The sequence below is a fragment of the Salvelinus fontinalis genome, unplaced genomic scaffold (assembly GCF_029448725.1).
Source record: "Salvelinus fontinalis isolate EN_2023a unplaced genomic scaffold, ASM2944872v1 scaffold_0398, whole genome shotgun sequence".
NCBI classification, from domain to species: Eukaryota; Metazoa; Chordata; class Actinopteri; order Salmoniformes; family Salmonidae; genus Salvelinus; species Salvelinus fontinalis.
Window position 1 is genome coordinate 158,144 of NW_026600607.1, and position 19,782 is coordinate 177,925.

General features: G+C 43.4%; 1 protein-coding gene across 2 annotated transcripts in view; it reads left to right on the forward strand.

Moving 5' to 3' along the window:
• The window catches only part of LOC129845898 (protein CLEC16A-like), a 117,620-nt gene extending 97,844 nt beyond the window's left edge, over positions 1 to 19,776 (forward strand). For both annotated transcript variants that reach the window (XM_055913821.1, XM_055913822.1), the window contains exon 19: positions 19,100 to 19,776. In XM_055913821.1, the coding sequence (XP_055769796.1) occupies positions 19,100 to 19,299 (200 nt within the window). In that variant the 3' untranslated portion in view covers positions 19,300 to 19,776. The remainder of the gene's footprint in view (positions 1 to 19,099) is intronic.
• Positions 19,777 to 19,782: the final 6 nt, after the last annotated feature.

A 19,782-nucleotide genomic window follows, 5' to 3' on the forward strand; every position in this document is an offset into this window, starting at 1 on the left:
GAACGTTGTGTGATGGTTGTGTGATGGTTGTGGTCTCTCTCTCTCTGTAGATAACAGTGATCTGATAGAACGTTGTGTGATGGTTGTGGTCTCTCTCTCTGTAGATAACAGTGATCTGATAGAACGTTGTGTGATGGTTGTGGTCTCTCTCTCTGTAGATAACAGTGATCTGATAGAACGTTGTGTGATGGTTGTGTGATGGTTGTGGTCCCTCTCTCTCTGTAGATAACAGTGATCTGATAGAACGTTGTGTGATGGTTGTGGTCTCTCTCTCTGTAGATAACAGTGATCTGATAGAACGTTGTGTGATGGTTGTGTGATGGTTGTGGTCTCTCTCTCTGTAGATAACAGTGATCTGATAGAACGTTGTGTGATGGTTGTGGTCCCTCTCTCTCTGTAGATAACAGTGATCTGATAGAACGTTGTGTGATGGTTGTGGTCTCTCTCTCTGTAGATAACAGTGATCTGATAGAACGTTGTGTGATGGTTGTGGTCTCTCTCTCTCTGTAGATAACAGTGATCTGATAGAACGTTGTGTGATGGTTGTGTGATGGTTGTGGTCTCTCTCTCTCTGTAGATAACAGTGATCTGATAGAACGTTGTGTGATGGTTGTGTGATGGTTGTGGTCTCTCTCTCTCTGTAGATAACAGTGATCTGATAGAACGTTGTGTGATGGTTGTGGTCCCTCTCTCTCTGTAGATAACAGTGATCTGATAGAACGTTGTGTGATGGTTGTGGTCTCTCTCTCTCTGTAGATAACAGTGATCTGATAGAACGTTGTGTGATGGTTGTGTGATGGTTGTGTGATGGTTGTGGTCTCTCTCTCTGTAGATAACAGTGATCTGATAGAACGTTGTGTGATGGTTGTGGTCTCTCTCTCTCTGTAGATAACAGTGATCTGATAGAACGTTGTGTGATGGTTGTGGTCTCTCTCTGTAGATAACAGTGATCTGATAGAACGTTGTGTGATGGTTGTGTGATGGTTGTGGTCTCTCTCTCTGTAGATAACAGTGATCTGATAGAACGTTGTGTGATGGTTGTGGTCTCTCTCTCTGTAGATAACAGTGATCTGATAGAACGTTGTGTGATGGTTGTGGTCTCTCTCTCTCTGTAGATAACAGTGATCTGATAGAACGTTGTGTGATGGTTGTGTGATGGTTGTGGTCCCTCTCTCTGTAGATAACAGTGATCTGATAGAACGTTGTGTGATGGTTGTGGTCCCTCTCTCTCTGTAGATAACAGTGATCTGATAGAACGTTGTGTGATGGTTGTGGTCTCTCTCTCTCTGTAGATAACAGTGATCTGATAGAACGTTGTGTGATGGTTGTGTGATGGTTGTGGTCCCTCTCTCTCTGTAGATAACAGTGATCTGATAGAACGTTGTGTGATGGTTGTGTGATGGTTGTGGTCCCTCTCTCTCTGTAGATAACAGTGATCTGATAGAACGTTGTGTTGTGGTTGTGTGATGGTTGTGGTCTCTCTCTCTGTAGATAACAGTGATCTGATAGAACGTTGTGTTGTGGTTGTGTGATGGTTGTGGTCTCTCTCTCTCTGTAGATAACAGTGATCTGATAGAACGTTGTGTGATGGTTGTGGTCTCTCTCTCTGTAGATAACAGTGATCTGATAGAACGTTGTGTGATGGTTGTGTGATGGTTGTGGTCTCTCTCTCTCTGTAGATAACAGTGATCTGATAGAACGTTGTGTGATGGTTGTGGTCTCTCTCTCTGTAGATAACAGTGATCTGATAGAACGTTGTGTGATGGTTGTGTGATGGTTGTGGTCTCTCTCTGTAGATAACAGTGATCTGATAGAACGTTGTGTGATGGTTGTGGTCTCTCTCTCTGTAGATAACAGTGATCTGATAGAACGTTGTGTGATGGTTGTGGTCTCTCTCTCTCTGTAGATAACAGTGATCTGATAGAACGTTGTGTGATGGTTGTGGTCTCTCTCTCTGTAGATAACAGTGATCTGATAGAACGTTGTGTGATGGTTGTGTGATGGTTGTGGTCTCTCTCTCTCTGTAGATAACAGTGATCTGATAGAACGTTGTGTGATGGTTGTGGTCTCTCTCTCTCTGTAGATAACAGTGATCTGATAGAACGTTGTGTGATGGTTGTGGTCTCTCTCTCTCTGTAGATAACAGTGATCTGATAGTACGTTGTGTGATGGTTGTGGTCCCTCTCTCTCTGTAGATAACAGTGATCTGATAGAACGTTGTGTGATGGTTGTGGTCTCTCTCTCTCTGTAGATAACAGTGATCTGATAGAACGTTGTGTGATGGTTGTGGTCTCTCTCTCTCTGTAGATAACAGTGATCTGATAGAACGTTGTGTGATGGTTGTGTGATGGTTGTGTGATGGTTGTGGTCCCTCTCTGTAGATAACAGTGATCTGATAGAACGTTGTGTGATGGTTGTGGTCTCTCTCTCTGTAGATAACAGTGATCTGATAGAACGTTGTGTGATGGTTGTGGTCTCTCTCTCTGTAGATAACAGTGATCTGATAGAACGTTGTGTGATGGTTGTGTGATGGTTGTGGTCTCTCTCTCTGTAGATAACAGTGATCTGATAGAACGTTGTGTGATGGTTGTGTGATGGTTGTGGTCCCTCTCTCTGTAGATAACAGTGATCTGATAGAACGTTGTGTGATGGTTGTGTGATGGTTGTGGTCCCTCTCTCTCTGTAGATAACAGTGATCTGATAGAACGTTGTGTGATGGTTGTGGTCTCTCTCTCTCTCTAGATAACTGTGATCTGATAGAACGTTGTGTGATGGTTGTGTGATGGTTGTGGTCTCTCTCTCTCTGTAGATAACAGTGATCTGATAGAACGTTGTGTGATGGTTGTGGTCTCTCTCTCTGTAGATAACAGTGATCTGATAGAACGTTGTGTGATGGTTGTGGTCTCTCTCTCTGTAGATAACAGTGATCTGATAGAACGTTGTGTGATGGTTGTGTGATGGTTGTGGTCCCTCTCTCTCTGTAGATAACAGTGATCTGATAGAACGTTGTGTGATGGTTGTGGTCTCTCTCTCTGTAGATAACAGTGATCTGATAGAACGTTGTGTGATGGTTGTGTGATGGTTGTGGTCTCTCTCTCTGTAGATAACAGTGATCTGATAGAACGTTGTGTGATGGTTGTGTGATGGTTGTGGTCTCTCTCTCTGTAGATAACAGTGATCTGATAGAACGTTGTGTGATGGTTGTGTGATGGTTGTGGTCTCTCTCTCTGTAGATAACAGTGATCTGATAGAACGTTGTGTGATGGTTGTGGTCTCTCTCTCTCTGTAGATAACAGTGATCTGATAGAACGTTGTGTGATGGTTGTGTGATGGTTGTGGTCTCTCTCTCTGTAGATAACAGTGATCTGATAGAACGTTGTGTGATGGTTGTGGTCCCTCTCTCTCTGTAGATAACAGTGATCTGATAGAACGTTGTGTGATGGTTGTGGTCTCTCTCTCTGTAGATAACAGTGATCTGATAGAACGTTGTGTGATGGTTGTGGTCTCTCTCTGTAGATAACAGTGATCTGATAGAACGTTGTGTGATGGTTGTGGTCTCTCTCTCTGTAGATAACAGTGATCTGATAGAACGTTGTGTGATGGTTGTGGTCCCTCTCTCTGTAGATAACAGTGATCTGATAGAACGTTGTGTGATGGTTGTGGTCCCTCTCTCTCTGTAGATAACAGTGATCTGATAGAACGTTGTGTGATGGTTGTGTGATGGTTGTGGTCCCTCTCTCTCTGTAGATAACAGTGATCTGATAGAACGTTGTGTTGTGGTTGTGTGATGGTTGTGGTCTCTCTCTCTCTGTAGATAACAGTGATCTGATAGAACGTTGTGTGATGGTTGTGGTCCCTCTCTCTCTGTAGATAACAGTGATCTGATAGAACGTTGTGTGATGGTTGTGTGATGGTTGTGGTCCCTCTCTCTCTGTAGATAACAGTGATCTGATAGAACGTTGTGTGATGGTTGTGGTCTCTCTCTCTCTGTAGATAACAGTGATCTGATAGAACGTTGTGTGATGGTTGTGGTCTCTCTCTGTAGATAACAGTGATCTGATAGAACGTTGTGTGATGGTTGTGTGATGGTTGTGGTCTCTCTCTCTCTGTAGATAACAGTGATCTGATAGAACGTTGTGTGATGGTTGTGGTCTCTCTCTCTGTAGATAACAGTGATCTGATAGAACGTTGTGTGATGGTTGTGTGATGGTTGTGGTCTCTCTCTCTCTGTAGATAACAGTGATCTGATAGAACGTTGTGTGATGGTTGTGGTCTCTCTCTCTGTAGATAACAGTGATCTGATAGAACGTTGTGTGATGGTTGTGTGATGGTTGTGGTCTCTCTCTGTAGATAACAGTGATCTGATAGAACGTTGTGTGATGGTTGTGGTCTCTCTCTCTGTAGATAACAGTGATCTGATAGAACGTTGTGTGATGGTTGTGGTCTCTCTCTCTCTGTAGATAACAGTGATCTGATAGAACGTTGTGTGATGGTTGTGGTCTCTCTCTCTGTAGATAACAGTGATCTGATAGAACGTTGTGTGATGGTTGTGTGATGGTTGTGGTCTCTCTCTCTCTGTAGATAACAGTGATCTGATAGAACGTTGTGTGATGGTTGTGGTCTCTCTCTCTCTGTAGATAACAGTGATCTGATAGAACGTTGTGTGATGGTTGTGTGATGGTTGTGTGATGGTTGTGGTCCCTCTCTGTAGATAACAGTCATCTGATAGAACGTTGTGTGATGGTTGTGGTCTCTCTCTCTGTAGATAACAGTGATCTGATAGAACGTTGTGTGATGGTTGTGGTCTCTCTCTCTGTAGATAACAGTGATCTGATAGAACGTTGTGTGATGGTTGTGTGATGGTTGTGGTCCCTCTCTCTCTGTAGATAACAGTGATCTGATAGAACGTTGTGTGATGGTTGTGGTCCCTCTCTCTCTGTAGATAACAGTGATCTGATAGAACGTTGTGTGATGGTTGTGTGATGGTTGTGGTCCCTCTCTGTAGATAACAGTGATCTGATAGAACGTTGTGTGATGGTTGTGGTCCCTCTCTCTGTAGATAACAGTGATCTGATAGAACGTTGTGTGATGGTTGTGTGATGGTTGTGGTCTCTCTCTCTCTGTAGATAACAGTGATCTGATAGAACGTTGTGTGATGGTTGTGGTCCCTCTCTCTGTAGATAACAGTGATCTGATAGAACGTTGTGTGATGGTTGTGTGATGGTTGTGGTCCCTCTCTCTCTGTAGATAACAGTGATCTGATAGAACGTTGTGTGATGGTTGTGTGATGGTTGTGGTCTCTCTCTCTGTAGATAACAGTGATCTGATAGAACGTTGTGTGATGGTTGTGGTCTCTCTCTCTGTAGATAACAGTGATCTGATAGAACGTTGTGTGATGGTTGTGTGATGGTTGTGGTCTCTCTCTCTGTAGATAACAGTGATCTGATAGAACGTTGTGTGATGGTTGTGGTCTCTCTCTCTGTAGATAACAGTGATCTGATAGAACGTTGTGTGATGGTTGTGTGATGGTTGTGGTCTCTCTCTCTCTGTAGATAACAGTGATCTGATAGAACGTTGTGTGATGGTTGTGGTCTCTCTCTCTCTGTAGATAACAGTGATCTGATAGAACGTTGTGTGATGGTTGTGTGATGGTTGTGGTCTCTCTCTCTCTGTAGATAACAGTGATCTGATAGAACGTTGTGTGATGGTTGTGGTCCCTCTCTCTCTGTAGATAACAGTGATCTGATAGAACGTTGTGTGATGGTTGTGTGATGGTTGTGGTCTCTCTCTCTGTAGATAACAGTGATCTGATAGAACGTTGTGTGATGGTTGTGTGATGGTTGTGGTCCCTCTCTCTCTGTAGATAACAGTGATCTGATAGAACGTTGTGTGATGGTTGTGGTCTCTCTCTCTGTAGATAACAGTGATCTGATAGAACGTTGTGTGATGGTTGTGGTCTCTCTCTCTCTGTAGATAACAGTGATCTGATAGAACGTTGTGTGATGGTTGTGGTCCCTCTCTCTCTGTAGATAACAGTGATCTGATAGAACGTTGTGTGATGGTTGTGTGATGGTTGTGGTCCCTCTCTCTCTGTAGATAACAGTGATCTGATAGAACGTTGTGTGATGGTTGTGTGATGGTTGTGGTCTCTCTCTCTGTAGATAACAGTGATCTGATAGAACGTTGTGTGATGGTTGTGGTCTCTCTCTCTGTAGATAACAGTGATCTGATAGAACGTTGTGTTGTGGTTGTGTGATGGTTGTGGTCTCTCTCTCTGTAGATAACAGTGATCTGATAGAACGTTGTGTGATGGTTGTGGTCTCTCTCTCTGTAGATAACAGTGATCTGATAGAACGTTGTGTGATGGTTGTGTGATGGTTGTGGTCTCCCTCTCTCTGTAGATAACAGTGATCTGATAGAACGTTGTGTGATGGTTGTGGTCTCTCTCTCTCTGTAGATAACAGTGATCTGATAGAACGTTGTGTGATGGTTGTGTGATGGTTGTGGTCTCTCTCTCTGTAGATAACAGTGATCTGATAGAACGTTGTGTGATGGTTGTGGTCTCTCTCTCTCTGTAGATAACAGTGATCTGATAGAACGTTGTGTGATGGTTGTGTGATGGTTGTGGTCTCTCTCTCTCTGTAGATAACAGTGATCTGATAGAACGTTGTGTGATGGTTGTGGTCTCTCTCTCTCTGTAGATAACAGTGATCTGATAGAACGTTGTGTGATGGTTGTGTGATGGTTGTGGTCTCTCTCTCTGTAGATAACAGTGATCTGATAGAACGTTGTGTGATGGTTGTGTGATGGTTGTGGTCTCTCTCTCTCTGTAGATAACAGTGATCTGATAGAACGTTGTGTGATGGTTGTGGTCCCTCTCTCTCTGTAGATAACAGTGATCTGATAGAACGTTGTGTGATGGTTGTGTGATGGTTGTGGTCTCTCTCTGTAGATAACAGTGATCTGATAGAACGTTGTGTGATGGTTGTGTGATGGTTGTGGTCCCTCTCTCTCTGTAGATAACAGTGATCTGATAGAACGTTGTGTGATGGTTGTGTGATGGTTGTGGTCTCTCTCTCTGTAGATAACAGTGATCTGATAGAACGTTGTGTGATGGTTGTGTGATGGTTGTGGTCCCTCTCTCTCTGTAGATAACAGTGATCTGATAGAACGTTGTGTGATGGTTGTGTGATGGTTGTGGTCTCTCTCTCTGTAGATAACAGTGATCTGATAGAACGTTGTGTGATGGTTGTGTGATGGTTGTGGTCTCTCTCTGTAGATAACAGTGATCTGATAGAACGTTGTGTGATGGTTGTGGTCCCTCTCTCTGTAGATAACAGTGATCTGATAGAACGTTGTGTGATGGTTGTGTGATGGTTGTGGTCTCTCTCTCTGTAGATAACAGTGATCTGATAGAACGTTGTGTGATGGTTGTGGTCTCTCTCTCTCTGTAGATAACAGTGATCTGATAGAACGTTGTGTGATGGTTGTGGTCCCTCTCTCTGTAGATAACAGTGATCTGATAGAACGTTGTGTGATGGTTGTGTGATGGTTGTGGTCCCTCTCTCTCTGTAGATAACAGTGATCTGATAGAACGTTGTGTGATGGTTGTGTGATGGTTGTGGTCTCTCTCTCTGTAGATAACAGTGATCTGATAGAACGTTGTGTGATGGTTGTGGTCTCTCTCTCTGTAGATAACAGTGATCTGATAGAACGTTGTGTGATGGTTGTGTGATGGTTGTGGTCTCTCTCTCTGTAGATAACAGTGATCTGATAGAACGTTGTGTGATGGTTGTGGTCTCTCTCTCTGTAGATAACAGTGATCTGATAGAACGTTGTGTGATGGTTGTGTGATGGTTGTGGTCTCTCTCTCTCTGTAGATAACAGTGATCTGATAGAACGTTGTGTGATGGTTGTGGTCTCTCTCTCTCTGTAGATAACAGTGATCTGATAGAACGTTGTGTGATGGTTGTGTGATGGTTGTGGTCTCTCTCTCTCTGTAGATAACAGTGATCTGATAGAACGTTGTGTGATGGTTGTGGTCCCTCTCTCTCTGTAGATAACAGTGATCTGATAGAACGTTGTGTGATGGTTGGGTGTGTGATGGTTGTGGTCTCTCTCTCTGTAGATAACAGTGATCTGATAGAACGTTGTGTGATGGTTGTGTGATGGTTGTGGTCCTCTCTCTCTGTAGATAACAGTGATCTGATAGAACGTTGTGTGATGGTTGTGGTCTCTCTCTCTGTAGATAACAGTGATCTGATAGAACGTTGTGTGATGGTTGTGTGATGGTTGTGGCTCTCTCTCTCTGTAGATAACAGTGATCTGATAGAACGTTGTGTGATGGTTGTGGTCCTCTCTCTCTGTAGATAACAGTGATCTGATAGAACGTTGTGTGATGGTTGTGTGATGGTTGTGGTCTCTCTCTCTGTAGATAACAGTGATCTGATAGAACGTTGTGTGATGGTTGTGTGATGGTTGTGGTCTCTCTCTGTAGATAACAGTGATCTGATAGAACGTTGTGTGATGGTTGTGTGATGGTTGTGGTCTCTCTCTCTGTAGATAACAGTGATCTGATAGAACGTTGTGTGATGGTTGTGGTCTCTCTCTCTGTAGATAACAGTGATCTGATAGAACGTTGTGTGATGGTTGTGGTCCCTCTCTCTCTGTAGATAACAGTGATCTGATAGAACGTTGTGTGATGGTTGTGGTCTCTCTCTCTGTAGATAACAGTGATCTGATAGAACGTTGTGTGATGGTTGTGTGATGGTTGTGGTCTCTCTCTCTGTAGATAACAGTGATCTGATAGAACGTTGTGTGATGGTTGTGGTCTCTCTCTCTGTAGATAACAGTGATCTGATAGAACGTTGTGTGATGGTTGTGTGATGGTTGTGGTCTCTCTCTCTGTAGATAACAGTGATCTGATAGAACGTTGTGTGATGGTTGTGGTCTCTCTCTCTCTGTAGATAACAGTGATCTGATAGAACGTTGTGTGATGGTTGTGTGATGGTTGTGGTCTCTCTCTCTGTAGATAACAGTGATCTGATAGAACGTTGTGTGATGGTTGTGGTCTCTCTCTCTGTAGATAACAGTGATCTGATAGAACGTTGTGTGATGGTTGTGTGATGGTTGTGGTCTCTCTCTCTGTAGATAACAGTGATCTGATAGAACGTTGTGTGATGGTTGTGGTCTCTCTCTCTGTAGATAACAGTGATCTGATAGAACGTTGTGTGATGGTTGTGGTCTCTCTCTCTGTAGATAACAGTGATCTGATAGAACGTTGTGTGATGGTTGTGGTCTCTCTCTCTCTGTAGATAACAGTGATCTGATAGAACGTTGTGTGATGGTTGTGGTCCCTCTCTCTCTGTAGATAACAGTGATCTGATAGAACGTTGTGTGATGGTTGTGTGATGGTTGTGGTCTCTCTCTCTCTGTAGATAACAGTGATCTGATAGAACGTTGTGTGATGGTTGTGTGATGGTTGTGGTCTCTCTCTCTCTGTAGATAACAGTGATCTGATAGAACGTTGTGAGATGGTTGTGGTCCCTCTCTCTGTAGATAACAGTGATCTGATAGAACGTTGTGAGATGGTTGTGGTCCCTCTCTCTGTAGATAACAGTGATCTGATAGAACGTTGTGTGATGGTTGTGGTCTCTCTCTCTGTAGATAACAGTGATCTGATAGAACGTTGTGTGATGGTTGTGGTCTCTCTCTCTGTAGATAACAGTGATCTGATAGAACGTTGTGTGATGGTTGTGTGATGGTTGTGGTCTCTCTCTGTAGATAACAGTGATCTGATAGAACGTTGTGTGATGGTTGTGGTCTCTCTCTCTGTAGATAACAGTGATCTGATAGAACGTTGTGTGATGGTTGTGGTCTCTCTCTCTGTAGATAACAGTGATCTGATAGAACGTTGTGTGATGGTTGTGGTCTCTCTCTCTGTAGATAACAGTGATCTGATAGAACGTTGTGTGATGGTTGTGGTCCCTCTCTCTCTGTAGATAACAGTGATCTGATAGAACGTTGTGTGATGGTTGTGGTCTCTCTCTCTGTAGATAACAGTGATCTGATAGAACGTTGTGTGATGGTTGTGTGATGGTTGTGGTCTCTCTCTCTCTGTAGATAACAGTGATCTGATAGAACGTTGTGTGATGGTTGTGGTCCCTCTCTCTCTGTAGATAACAGTGATCTGATAGAACGTTGTGTGATGGTTGTGGTCCCTCTCTCTGTAGATAACAGTGATCTGATAGAACGTTGTGTGATGGTTGTGTGATGGTTGTGGTCTCTCTCTCTCTGTAGATAACAGTGATCTGATAGAACGTTGTGTGATGGTTGTGGTCTCTCTCTCTCTGTAGATAACAGTGATCTGATAGAACGTTGTGTGATGGTTGTGGTCTCTCTCTCTCTGTAGATAACAGTGATCTGATAGAACGTTGTGTGATGGTTGTGTGATGGTTGTGGTCTCTCTCTCTGTAGATAACAGTGATCTGATAGAACGTTGTGTGATGGTTGTGGTCTCTCTCTCTGTAGATAACAGTGATCTGATAGAACGTTGTGTGATGGTTGTGTGATGGTTGTGGTCTCTCTCTCTGTAGATAACAGTGATCTGATAGAACGTTGTGTGATGGTTGTGTGATGGTTGTGGTCTCTCTCTGTAGATAACAGTGATCTGATAGAACGTTGTGTGATGGTTGTGGTCTCTCTCTCTGTAGATAACAGTGATCTGATAGAACGTTGTGTGATGGTTGTGTGATGGTTGTGGTCTCTCTCTCTCTGTAGATAACAGTGATCTGATAGAACGTTGTGTGATGGTTGTGGTCCTCTCTCTCTGTAGATAACAGTGATCTGATAGAACGTTGTGTGATGGTTGTGTGATGGTTGTGGTCTCTCTCTCTGTAGATAACAGTGATCTGATAGAACGTTGTGTGATGGTTGTGGTCCCTCTCTCTCTGTAGATAACAGTGATCTGATAGAACGTTGTGTGATGGTTGTGTGATGGTTGTGGTCTCTCTCTCTGTAGATAACAGTGATCTGATAGAACGTTGTGTGATGGTTGTGGTCTCTCTCTCTCTGTAGATAACAGTGATCTGATAGAACGTTGTGTGATGGTTGTGTGATGGTTGTGGTCCCTCTCTCTCTGTAGATAACAGTGATCTGATAGAACGTTGTGTGATGGTTGTGGTCTCTCTCTCTCTGTAGATAACAGTGATCTGATAGAACGTTGTGTGATGGTTGTGTGATGGTTGTGGTCTCTCTCTCTCTGTAGATAACAGTGATCTGATAGAACGTTGTGTGATGGTTGTGTGATGGTTGTGGTCTCTCTCTGTAGATAACAGTGATCTGATAGAACGTTGTGTGATGGTTGTGGTCTCTCTCTCTCTGTAGATAACAGTGATCTGATAGAACGTTGTGTGATGGTTGTGTGATGGTTGTGGTCTCTCTCTCTCTGTAGATAACAGTGATCTGATAGAACGTTGTGTGATGGTTGTGGTCTCTCTCTCTCTGTAGATAACAGTGATCTGATAGAACGTTGTGTGATGGTTGTGGTCTCTCTCTCTCTGTAGATAACAGTGATCTGATAGAACGTTGTGTGATGGTTGTGGTCCCTCTCTCTCTGTAGATAACAGTGATCTGATAGAACGTTGTGTGATGGTTGTGGTCTCTCTCTCTGTAGATAACAGTGATCTGATAGAACGTTGTGTGATGGTTGTGTGATGGTTGTGGTCTCTCTCTCTGTAGATAACAGTGATCTGATAGAACGTTGTGTGATGGTTGTGGTCCCTCTCTCTCTGTAGATAACAGTGATCTGATAGAACGTTGTGTGATGGTTGTGGTCTCTCTCTCTCTGTAGATAACAGTGATCTGATAGAACGTTGTGTGATGGTTGTGTGATGGTTGTGGTCTCTCTCTGTAGATAACAGTGATCTGATAGAACGTTGTGTGATGGTTGTGGTCCCTCTCTCTGTAGATAACAGTGATCTGATAGAACGTTGTGTGATGGTTGTGTGATGGTTGTGGTCTCTCTCTCTCTGTAGATAACAGTGATCTGATAGAACGTTGTGTGATGGTTGTGGTCTCTCTCTCTCTGTAGATAACAGTGATCTGATAGAACGTTGTGTGATGGTTGTGGTCTCTCTCTCTCTGTAGATAACAGTGATCTGATAGAACGTTGTGTGATGGTTGTGTGATGGTTGTGGTCTCTCTCTCTCTGTAGATAACAGTGATCTGATAGAACGTTGTGTGATGGTTGTGGTCTCTCTCTCTGTAGATAACAGTGATCTGATAGAACGTTGTGTGATGGTTGTGGTCTCTCTCTCTCTGTAGATAACAGTGATCTGATAGAACGTTGTGTGATGGTTGTGTGATGGTTGTGGTCTCTCTCTCTCTGTAGATAACAGTGATCTGATAGAACGTTGTGTGATGGTTGTGGTCCCTCTCTCTCTGTAGATAACAGTGATCTGATAGAACGTTGTGTGATGGTTGTGTGATGGTTGTGGTCTCTCTCTCTGTAGATAACAGTGATCTGATAGAACGTTGTGTGATGGTTGTGTGATGGTTGTGGTCTCTCTCTCTGTAGATAACAGTGATCTGATAGAACGTTGTGTGATGGTTGTGTGATGGTTGTGGTCCTCTCTCTCTGTAGATAACAGTGATCTGATAGAACGTTGTGTGATGGTTGTGTGATGGTTGTGGTCTCTCTCTCTGTAGATAACAGTGATCTGATAGAACGTTGTGTGATGGTTGTGTGATGGTTGTGGTCCCTCTCTCTCTGTAGATAACAGTGATCTGATAGAACGTTGTGTGATGGTTGTGTGATGGTTGTGGTTCTCTCTCTGTAGATAACAGTGATCTGATAGAACGTTGTGTGATGGTTGTGTGATGGTTGTGGCTCTCTCTCTGTAGATAACAGTGATCTGATAGAACGTTGTGTGATGGTTGTGTGATGGTTGTGGTCCTCTCTCTCTGTAGATAACAGTGATCTGATAGAACGTTGTGTGATGGTTGTGTGATGGTTGTGGTCCTCTCTCTCTGTAGATAACAGTGATCTGATAGAACGTTGTGTGATGGTTGTGTGATGGTTGTGGTCCTCTCTCTCTGTAGATAACAGTGATCTGATAGAACGTTGTGTGATGGTTGTGTGATGGTTGTGGTACCTCTCTCTCTGTAGATAACAGTGATCTGATAGAACGTTGTGTGATGGTTGTGTGATGGTTGTGGTCTCTCTCTCTCTGTAGATAACAGTGATCTGATAGAACGTTGTGTGATGGTTGTGTGATGGTTGTGGTCCCTCTCTCTCTGTAGATAACAGTGATCTGATAGAACGTTGTGTGATGGTTGTGGTCTCTCTCTCTGTAGATAACAGTGATCTGATAGAACGTTGTGTGATGGTTGTGTGATGGTTGTGGTCTCTCTCTCTGTAGATAACAGTGATCTGATAGAACGTTGTGTGATGGTTGTGTGATGGTTGTGGTCTCTCTCTCTGTAGATAACAGTGATCTGATAGAACGTTGTGTGATGGTTGTGTGATGGTTGTGGTCTCTCTCTCTGTAGATAACAGTGATCTGATAGAACGTTGTGTGATGGTTGTGTGATGGTTGTGGTCTCTCTCTCTGTAGATAACAGTGATCTGATAGAACGTTGTGTGATGGTTGTGTGATGGTTGTGGTCCCTCTCTGTAGATAACAGTGATCTGATAGAACGTTGTGTGATGGTTGTGTGATGGTTGTGGTCTCTCTCTCTCTGTAGATAACAGTGATCTGATAGAACGTTGTGTGATGGTTGTGTGATGGTTGTGGTCTCTCTCTCTGTAGATAACAGTGATCTGATAGAACGTTGTGTGATGGTTGTGGTCTCTCTCTCTCTGTAGATAACAGTGATCTGATAGAACGTTGTGTGATGGTTGTGGTCTCTCTCTCTCTGTAGATAACAGTGATCTGATAGAACGTTGTGTGATGGTTGTGGTCCCTCTCTCTCTGTAGATAACAGTGATCTGATAGAACGTTGTGTGATGGTTGTGGTCTCTCTCTCTCTGTAGATAACAGTGATCTGATAGAACGTTGTGTGATGGTTGTGTGATGGTTGTGGTCTCTCTCTCTGTAGATAACAGTGATCTGATAGAACGTTGTGTGATGGTTGTGGTCTCTCTCTCTGTAGATAACAGTGATCTGATAGAACGTTGTGTGATGGTTGTGTGATGGTTGTGGTCTCTCTCTCTCTGTAGATAACAGTGATCTGATAGAACGTTGTGTGATGGTTGTGGTCTCTCTCTCTCTGTAGATAACAGTGATCTGATAGAACGTTGTGTGATGGTTGTGGTCTCTCTCTCTCTGTAGATAACAGTGATCTGATAGAACGTTGTGTGATGGTTGTGTGATGGTTGTGGTTCTCTCTCTCTGTAGATAACAGTGATCTGATAGAACGTTGTGTGATGGTTGTGGTCTCTCTCTCTGTAGATAACAGTGATCTGATAGAACGTTGTGTGATGGTTGTGGTCTCTCTCTCTGTAGATAACAGTGATCTGATAGAACGTTGTGTGATGGTTGTGTGATGGTTGTGGTCCTCTCTCTCTGTAGATAACAGTGATCTGATAGAACGTTGTGTGATGGTTGTGGCCCTCTCTCTGTAGATAACAGTGATCTGATAGAACGTTGTGTGATGGTTGTGTGATGGTTGTGGTCTCTCTCTCTGTAGATAACAGTGATCTGATAGAACGTTGTGTGATGGTTGTGGTCCCTCTCTCTCTGTAGATAACAGTGATCTGATAGAACGTTGTGTGATGGTTGTGTGATGGTTGTGGTCTCTCTCTGTAGATAACAGTGATCTGATAGAACGTTGTGTGATGGTTGTGGTCCCTCTCTCTGTAGATAACAGTGATCTGATAGAACGTTGTGTGATGGTTGTGTGATGGTTGTGGTCTCTCTCTCTGTAGATAACAGTGATCTGATAGAACGTTGTGTGATGGTTGTGGTCTCTCTCTCTCTGTAGATAACAGTGATCTGATAGAACGTTGTGTGATGGTTGTGGTCCCTCTCTCTGTAGATAACAGTGATCTGATAGAACGTTGTGTGATGGTTGTGTGATGGTTGTGGTCCTCTCTCTCTGTAGATAACAGTGATCTGATAGAACGTTGTGTGATGGTTGTGTGATGGTTGTGGTCTCTCTCTCTGTAGATAACAGTGATCTGATAGAACGTTGTGTGATGGTTGTGGTCTCTCTCTCTGTAGATAACAGTGATCTGATAGAACGTTGTGTGATGGTTGTGTGATGGTTGTGGTCTCTCTCTCTGTAGATAACAGTGATCTGATAGAACGTTGTGTGATGGTTGTGGTCTCTCTCTCTCTGTAGATAACAGTGATCTGATAGAACGTTGTGTGATGGTTGTGGTCTCTCTCTCTGTAGATAACAGTGATCTGATAGAACGTTGTGTGATGGTTGTGGTCTCTCTCTCTGTAGATAACAGTGATCTGATAGAACGTTGTGTGATGGTTGTGTGATGGTTGTGGTCTCTCTCTCTGTAGATAACAGTGATCTGATAGAACGTTGTGTGATGGTTGTGGTCTCTCTCTCTCTGTAGATAACAGTGATCTGATAGAACGTTGTGTGATGGTTGTGTGATGGTTGTGGTCTCTCTCTCTGTAGATAACAGTGATCTGATAGAACGTTGTGTGATGGTTGTGTGATGGTTGTGGTCCTCTCTCTCTGTAGATAACAGTGATCTGATAGAACGTTGTGTGATGGTTGTGGTCTCTCTCTCTCTGTAGATAACAGTGATCTGATAGAACGTTGTGTGATGGTTGTGTGATGGTTGTGGTCTCTCTCTCTCTGTAGATAACAGTGATCTGATAGAACGTTGTGTGATGGTTGTGGTCCCTCTCTCTCTGTAGATAACAGTGATCTGATAGAACGTTGTGTGATGGTTGTGTGATGGTTGTGGTCTCTCTCTCTGTAGATAACAGTGATCTGATAGAACGTTGTGTGATGGTTGTGTGATGGTTGTGGTCCTCTCTCTCTGTAGATAACAGTGATCTGATAGAACGTTGTGTGATGGTTGTGGTCTCTCTCTCTGTAGATAACAGTGATCTGATAGAACGTTGTGTGATGGTTGTGTGATGGTTGTGGCTCTCTCTCTCTGTAGATAACAGTGATCTGATAGAACGTTGTGTGATGGTTGTGGTCCCTCTCTCTCTGTAGATAACAGTGATCTGATAGAACGTTGTGTGATGGTTGTGTGATGGTTGTGGCTCTCTCTCTGTAGATAACAGTGATCTGATAGAACGTTGTGTGATGGTTGTGTGATGGTTGTGGTCCTCTCTCTCTGTAGATAACAGTGATCTGATAGAACGTTGTGTGATGGTTGTGTGATGGTTGTGGTCTCTCTCTCTGTAGATAACAGTGATCTGATAGAACGTTGTGTGATGGTTGTGTGATGGTTGTGGTCTCTCTCTGTAGATAACAGTGATCTGATAGAACGTTGTGTGATGGTTGTGTGATGGTTGTGGTCTCTCTCTCTGTAGATAACAGTGATCTGATAGAACGTTGTGTGATGGTTGTGGTCTCTCTCTCTGTAGATAACAGTGATCTGATAGAACGTTGTGTGATGGTTGTGGTCTCTCTCTCTGTAGATAACAGTGATCTGATAGAACGTTGTGTGATGGTTGTGTGATGGTTGTGGTCTCTCTCTCTGTAGATAACAGTGATCTGATAGAACGTTGTGTGATGGTTGTGGTCTCTCTCTCTGTAGATAACAGTGATCTGATAGAACGTTGTGTGATGGTTGTGTGATGGTTGTGGTCTCTCTCTCTGTAGATAACAGTGATCTGATAGAACGTTGTGTGATGGTTGTGGTCTCTCTCTCTCTGTAGATAACAGTGATCTGATAGAACGTTGTGTGATGGTTGTGGTCTCTCTCTCTCTGTAGATAACAGTGATCTGATAGAACGTTGTGTGATGGTTGTGTGATGGTTGTGGTCTCTCTCTCTGTAGATAACAGTGATCTGATAGAACGTTGTGTGATGGTTGTGGTCCCTCTCTCTCTGTAGATAACAGTGATCTGATAGAACGTTGTGTGATGGTTGTGTGATGGTTGTGGTCTCTCTCTCTGTAGATAACAGTGATCTGATAGAACGTTGTGTGATGGTTGTGGTCCTCTCTCTCTGTAGATAACAGTGATCTGATAGAACGTTGTGTGATGGTTGTGTGATGGTTGTGGTCCTCTCTCTCTGTAGATAACAGTGATCTGATAGAACGTTGTGTGATGGTTGTGTGATGGTTGTGGTCTCTCTCTCTGTAGATAACAGTGATCTGATAGAACGTTGTGTGATGGTTGTGTGATGGTTGTGGTCTCTCTCTCTGTAGATAACAGTGATCTGATAGAACGTTGTGTGATGGTTGTGTGATGGTTGTGGTCTCTCTCTCTGTAGATAACAGTGATCTGATAGAACGTTGTGTGATGGTTGTGGTCCTCTCTCTCTGTAGATAACAGTGATCTGATAGAACGTTGTGTGATGGTTGTGTGATGGTTGTGGCTCTCTCTCTGTAGATAACAGTGATCTGATAGAACGTTGTGTGATGGTTGTGTGATGGTTGTGGTCCTCTCTCTCTGTAGATAACAGTGATCTGATAGAACGTTGTGTGATGGTTGTGTGATGGTTGTGGTCTCTCTCTCTGTAGATAACAGTGATCTGATAGAACGTTGTGTGATGGTTGTGTGATGGTTGTGGTCCTCTCTCTCTGTAGATAACAGTGATCTGATAGAACGTTGTGTGATGGTTGTGTGATGGTTGTGGTCTCTCTCTCTGTAGATAACAGTGATCTGATAGAACGTTGTGTGATGGTTGTGTGATGGTTGTGGTCTCTCTCTCTGTAGATAACAGTGATCTGATAGAACGTTGTGTGATGGTTGTGTGATGGTTGTGGTCTCTCTCTCTGTAGATAACAGTGATCTGATAGAACGTTGTGTGATGGTTGTGGATGGTTGTGGTCTCTCTCTCTGTAGATAACAGTGATCTGATAGAACGTTGTGTGATGGTTGTGTGATGGTTGTGGTCTCTCTCTCTGTAGATAACAGTGATCTGATAGAACGTTGTGTGATGGTTGTGTGATGGTTGTGGTCTCTCTCTCTGTAGATAACAGTGATCTGATAGAACGTTGTGTGATGGTTGTGTGATGGTTGTGGTCCTCTCTCTCTGTAGATAACAGTGATCTGATAGAACGTTGTGTGATGGTTGTGTGATGGTTGTGGTCCTCTCTCTCTGTAGATAACAGTGATCTGATAGAACGTTGTGTGATGGTTGTGTGATGGTTGTGGTCTCTCTCTCTGTAGATAACAGTGATCTGATAGAACGTTGTGTGATGGTTGTGTGATGGTTGTGGTCTCTCTCTCTGTAGATAACAGTGATCTGATAGAACGTTGTGTGATGGTTGTGTGATGGTTGTGGTCCCTCTCTCTGTAGATAACAGTGATCTGATAGAACGTTGTGTGATGGTTGTGTGATGGTTGTGGTCTCTCTCTCTGTAGATAACAGTGATCTGATAGAACGTTGTGTGATGGTTGTGTGATGGTTGTGGTCTCTCTCTCTCTGTAGATAACAGTGATCTGATAGAACGTTGTGTGATGGTTGTGTGATGGTTGTGGTCTCTCTCTCTGTAGATAACAGTGATCTGATAGAACGTTGTGTGATGGTTGTGTGATGGTTGTGGTCTCTCTCTCTGTAGATAACAGTGATCTGATAGAACGTTGTGTGATGGTTGTGGTCTCTCTCTCTCTGTAGATAACAGTGATCTGATAGAACGTTGTGTGATGGTTGTGTGATGGTTGTGGTCTCTCTCTCTGTAGATAACAGTGATCTGATAGAACGTTGTGTGATGGTTGTGTGATGGTTGTGGTCTCTCTCTCTGTAGATAACAGTGATCTGATAGAACGTTGTGTGATGGTTGTGTGATGGTTGTGGTCTCTCTCTCTGTAGATAACAGTGATCTGATAGAACGTTGTGTGATGGTTGTGTGATGGTTGTGGTCCCTCTCTCTCTGTAGATAACAGTGATCTGATAGAACGTTGTGTGATGGTTGTGTGATGGTTGTGGTCCCTCTCTCTCTGTAGATAACAGTGATCTCATAGCCTGTATGGTGGTGAGTAAGGAAGGCGGTCAGGCCCAACGGTTCCTGGCGGTCGACGTGTACCAGATGAGTCTGGTTGAACCTGAAACCAAGCGGTTGGGCTGGGGGGTGGTCAAGTTCGCCGGTCTGTTACAGGTAAGACAAGGTGGGGGGCGGGGAAAGGTGTGTTCTTGTTTTTTTTAAACTTTTATGGACCAACTTTTATCCATTTTGTCAAACTATGTAGTTCTGTCGTGTCTCTGATTTTACCACCACGTCAAAGAGTTGAATCTCTCTCTCTCACCCTCTCTCTCTTTTTCTCTCTCTCCCTCTCTCTTTTTCTCTCTCTCTCTCTCTCTTTTTCTCTCTCTCTCTCTCTCTCTCTCTCTGTCTCTCTCTCTCTCTCTCTCTCTCTCTCTGTCTCTCTCTCAATTCAATTCAATTGACTTTATTGACATGGCAAGTTCGTTATTACTTACATTGTCAAAGTATACATATCGAAAATAAAAATCAAATATATATGTATATATATACAAAATATATATTTCTCTCTCTCTCTCTCTCTCTCTCTCTCTCTGTCTCTGTCTCTCCTCCACACACTGTCCTGTAGGCTGACGTCATGACGACGAGCTAGTCTTCCTGGGGATTTCCATAGGCGACCAAAAAAAAACGAAAAAAGACATTACA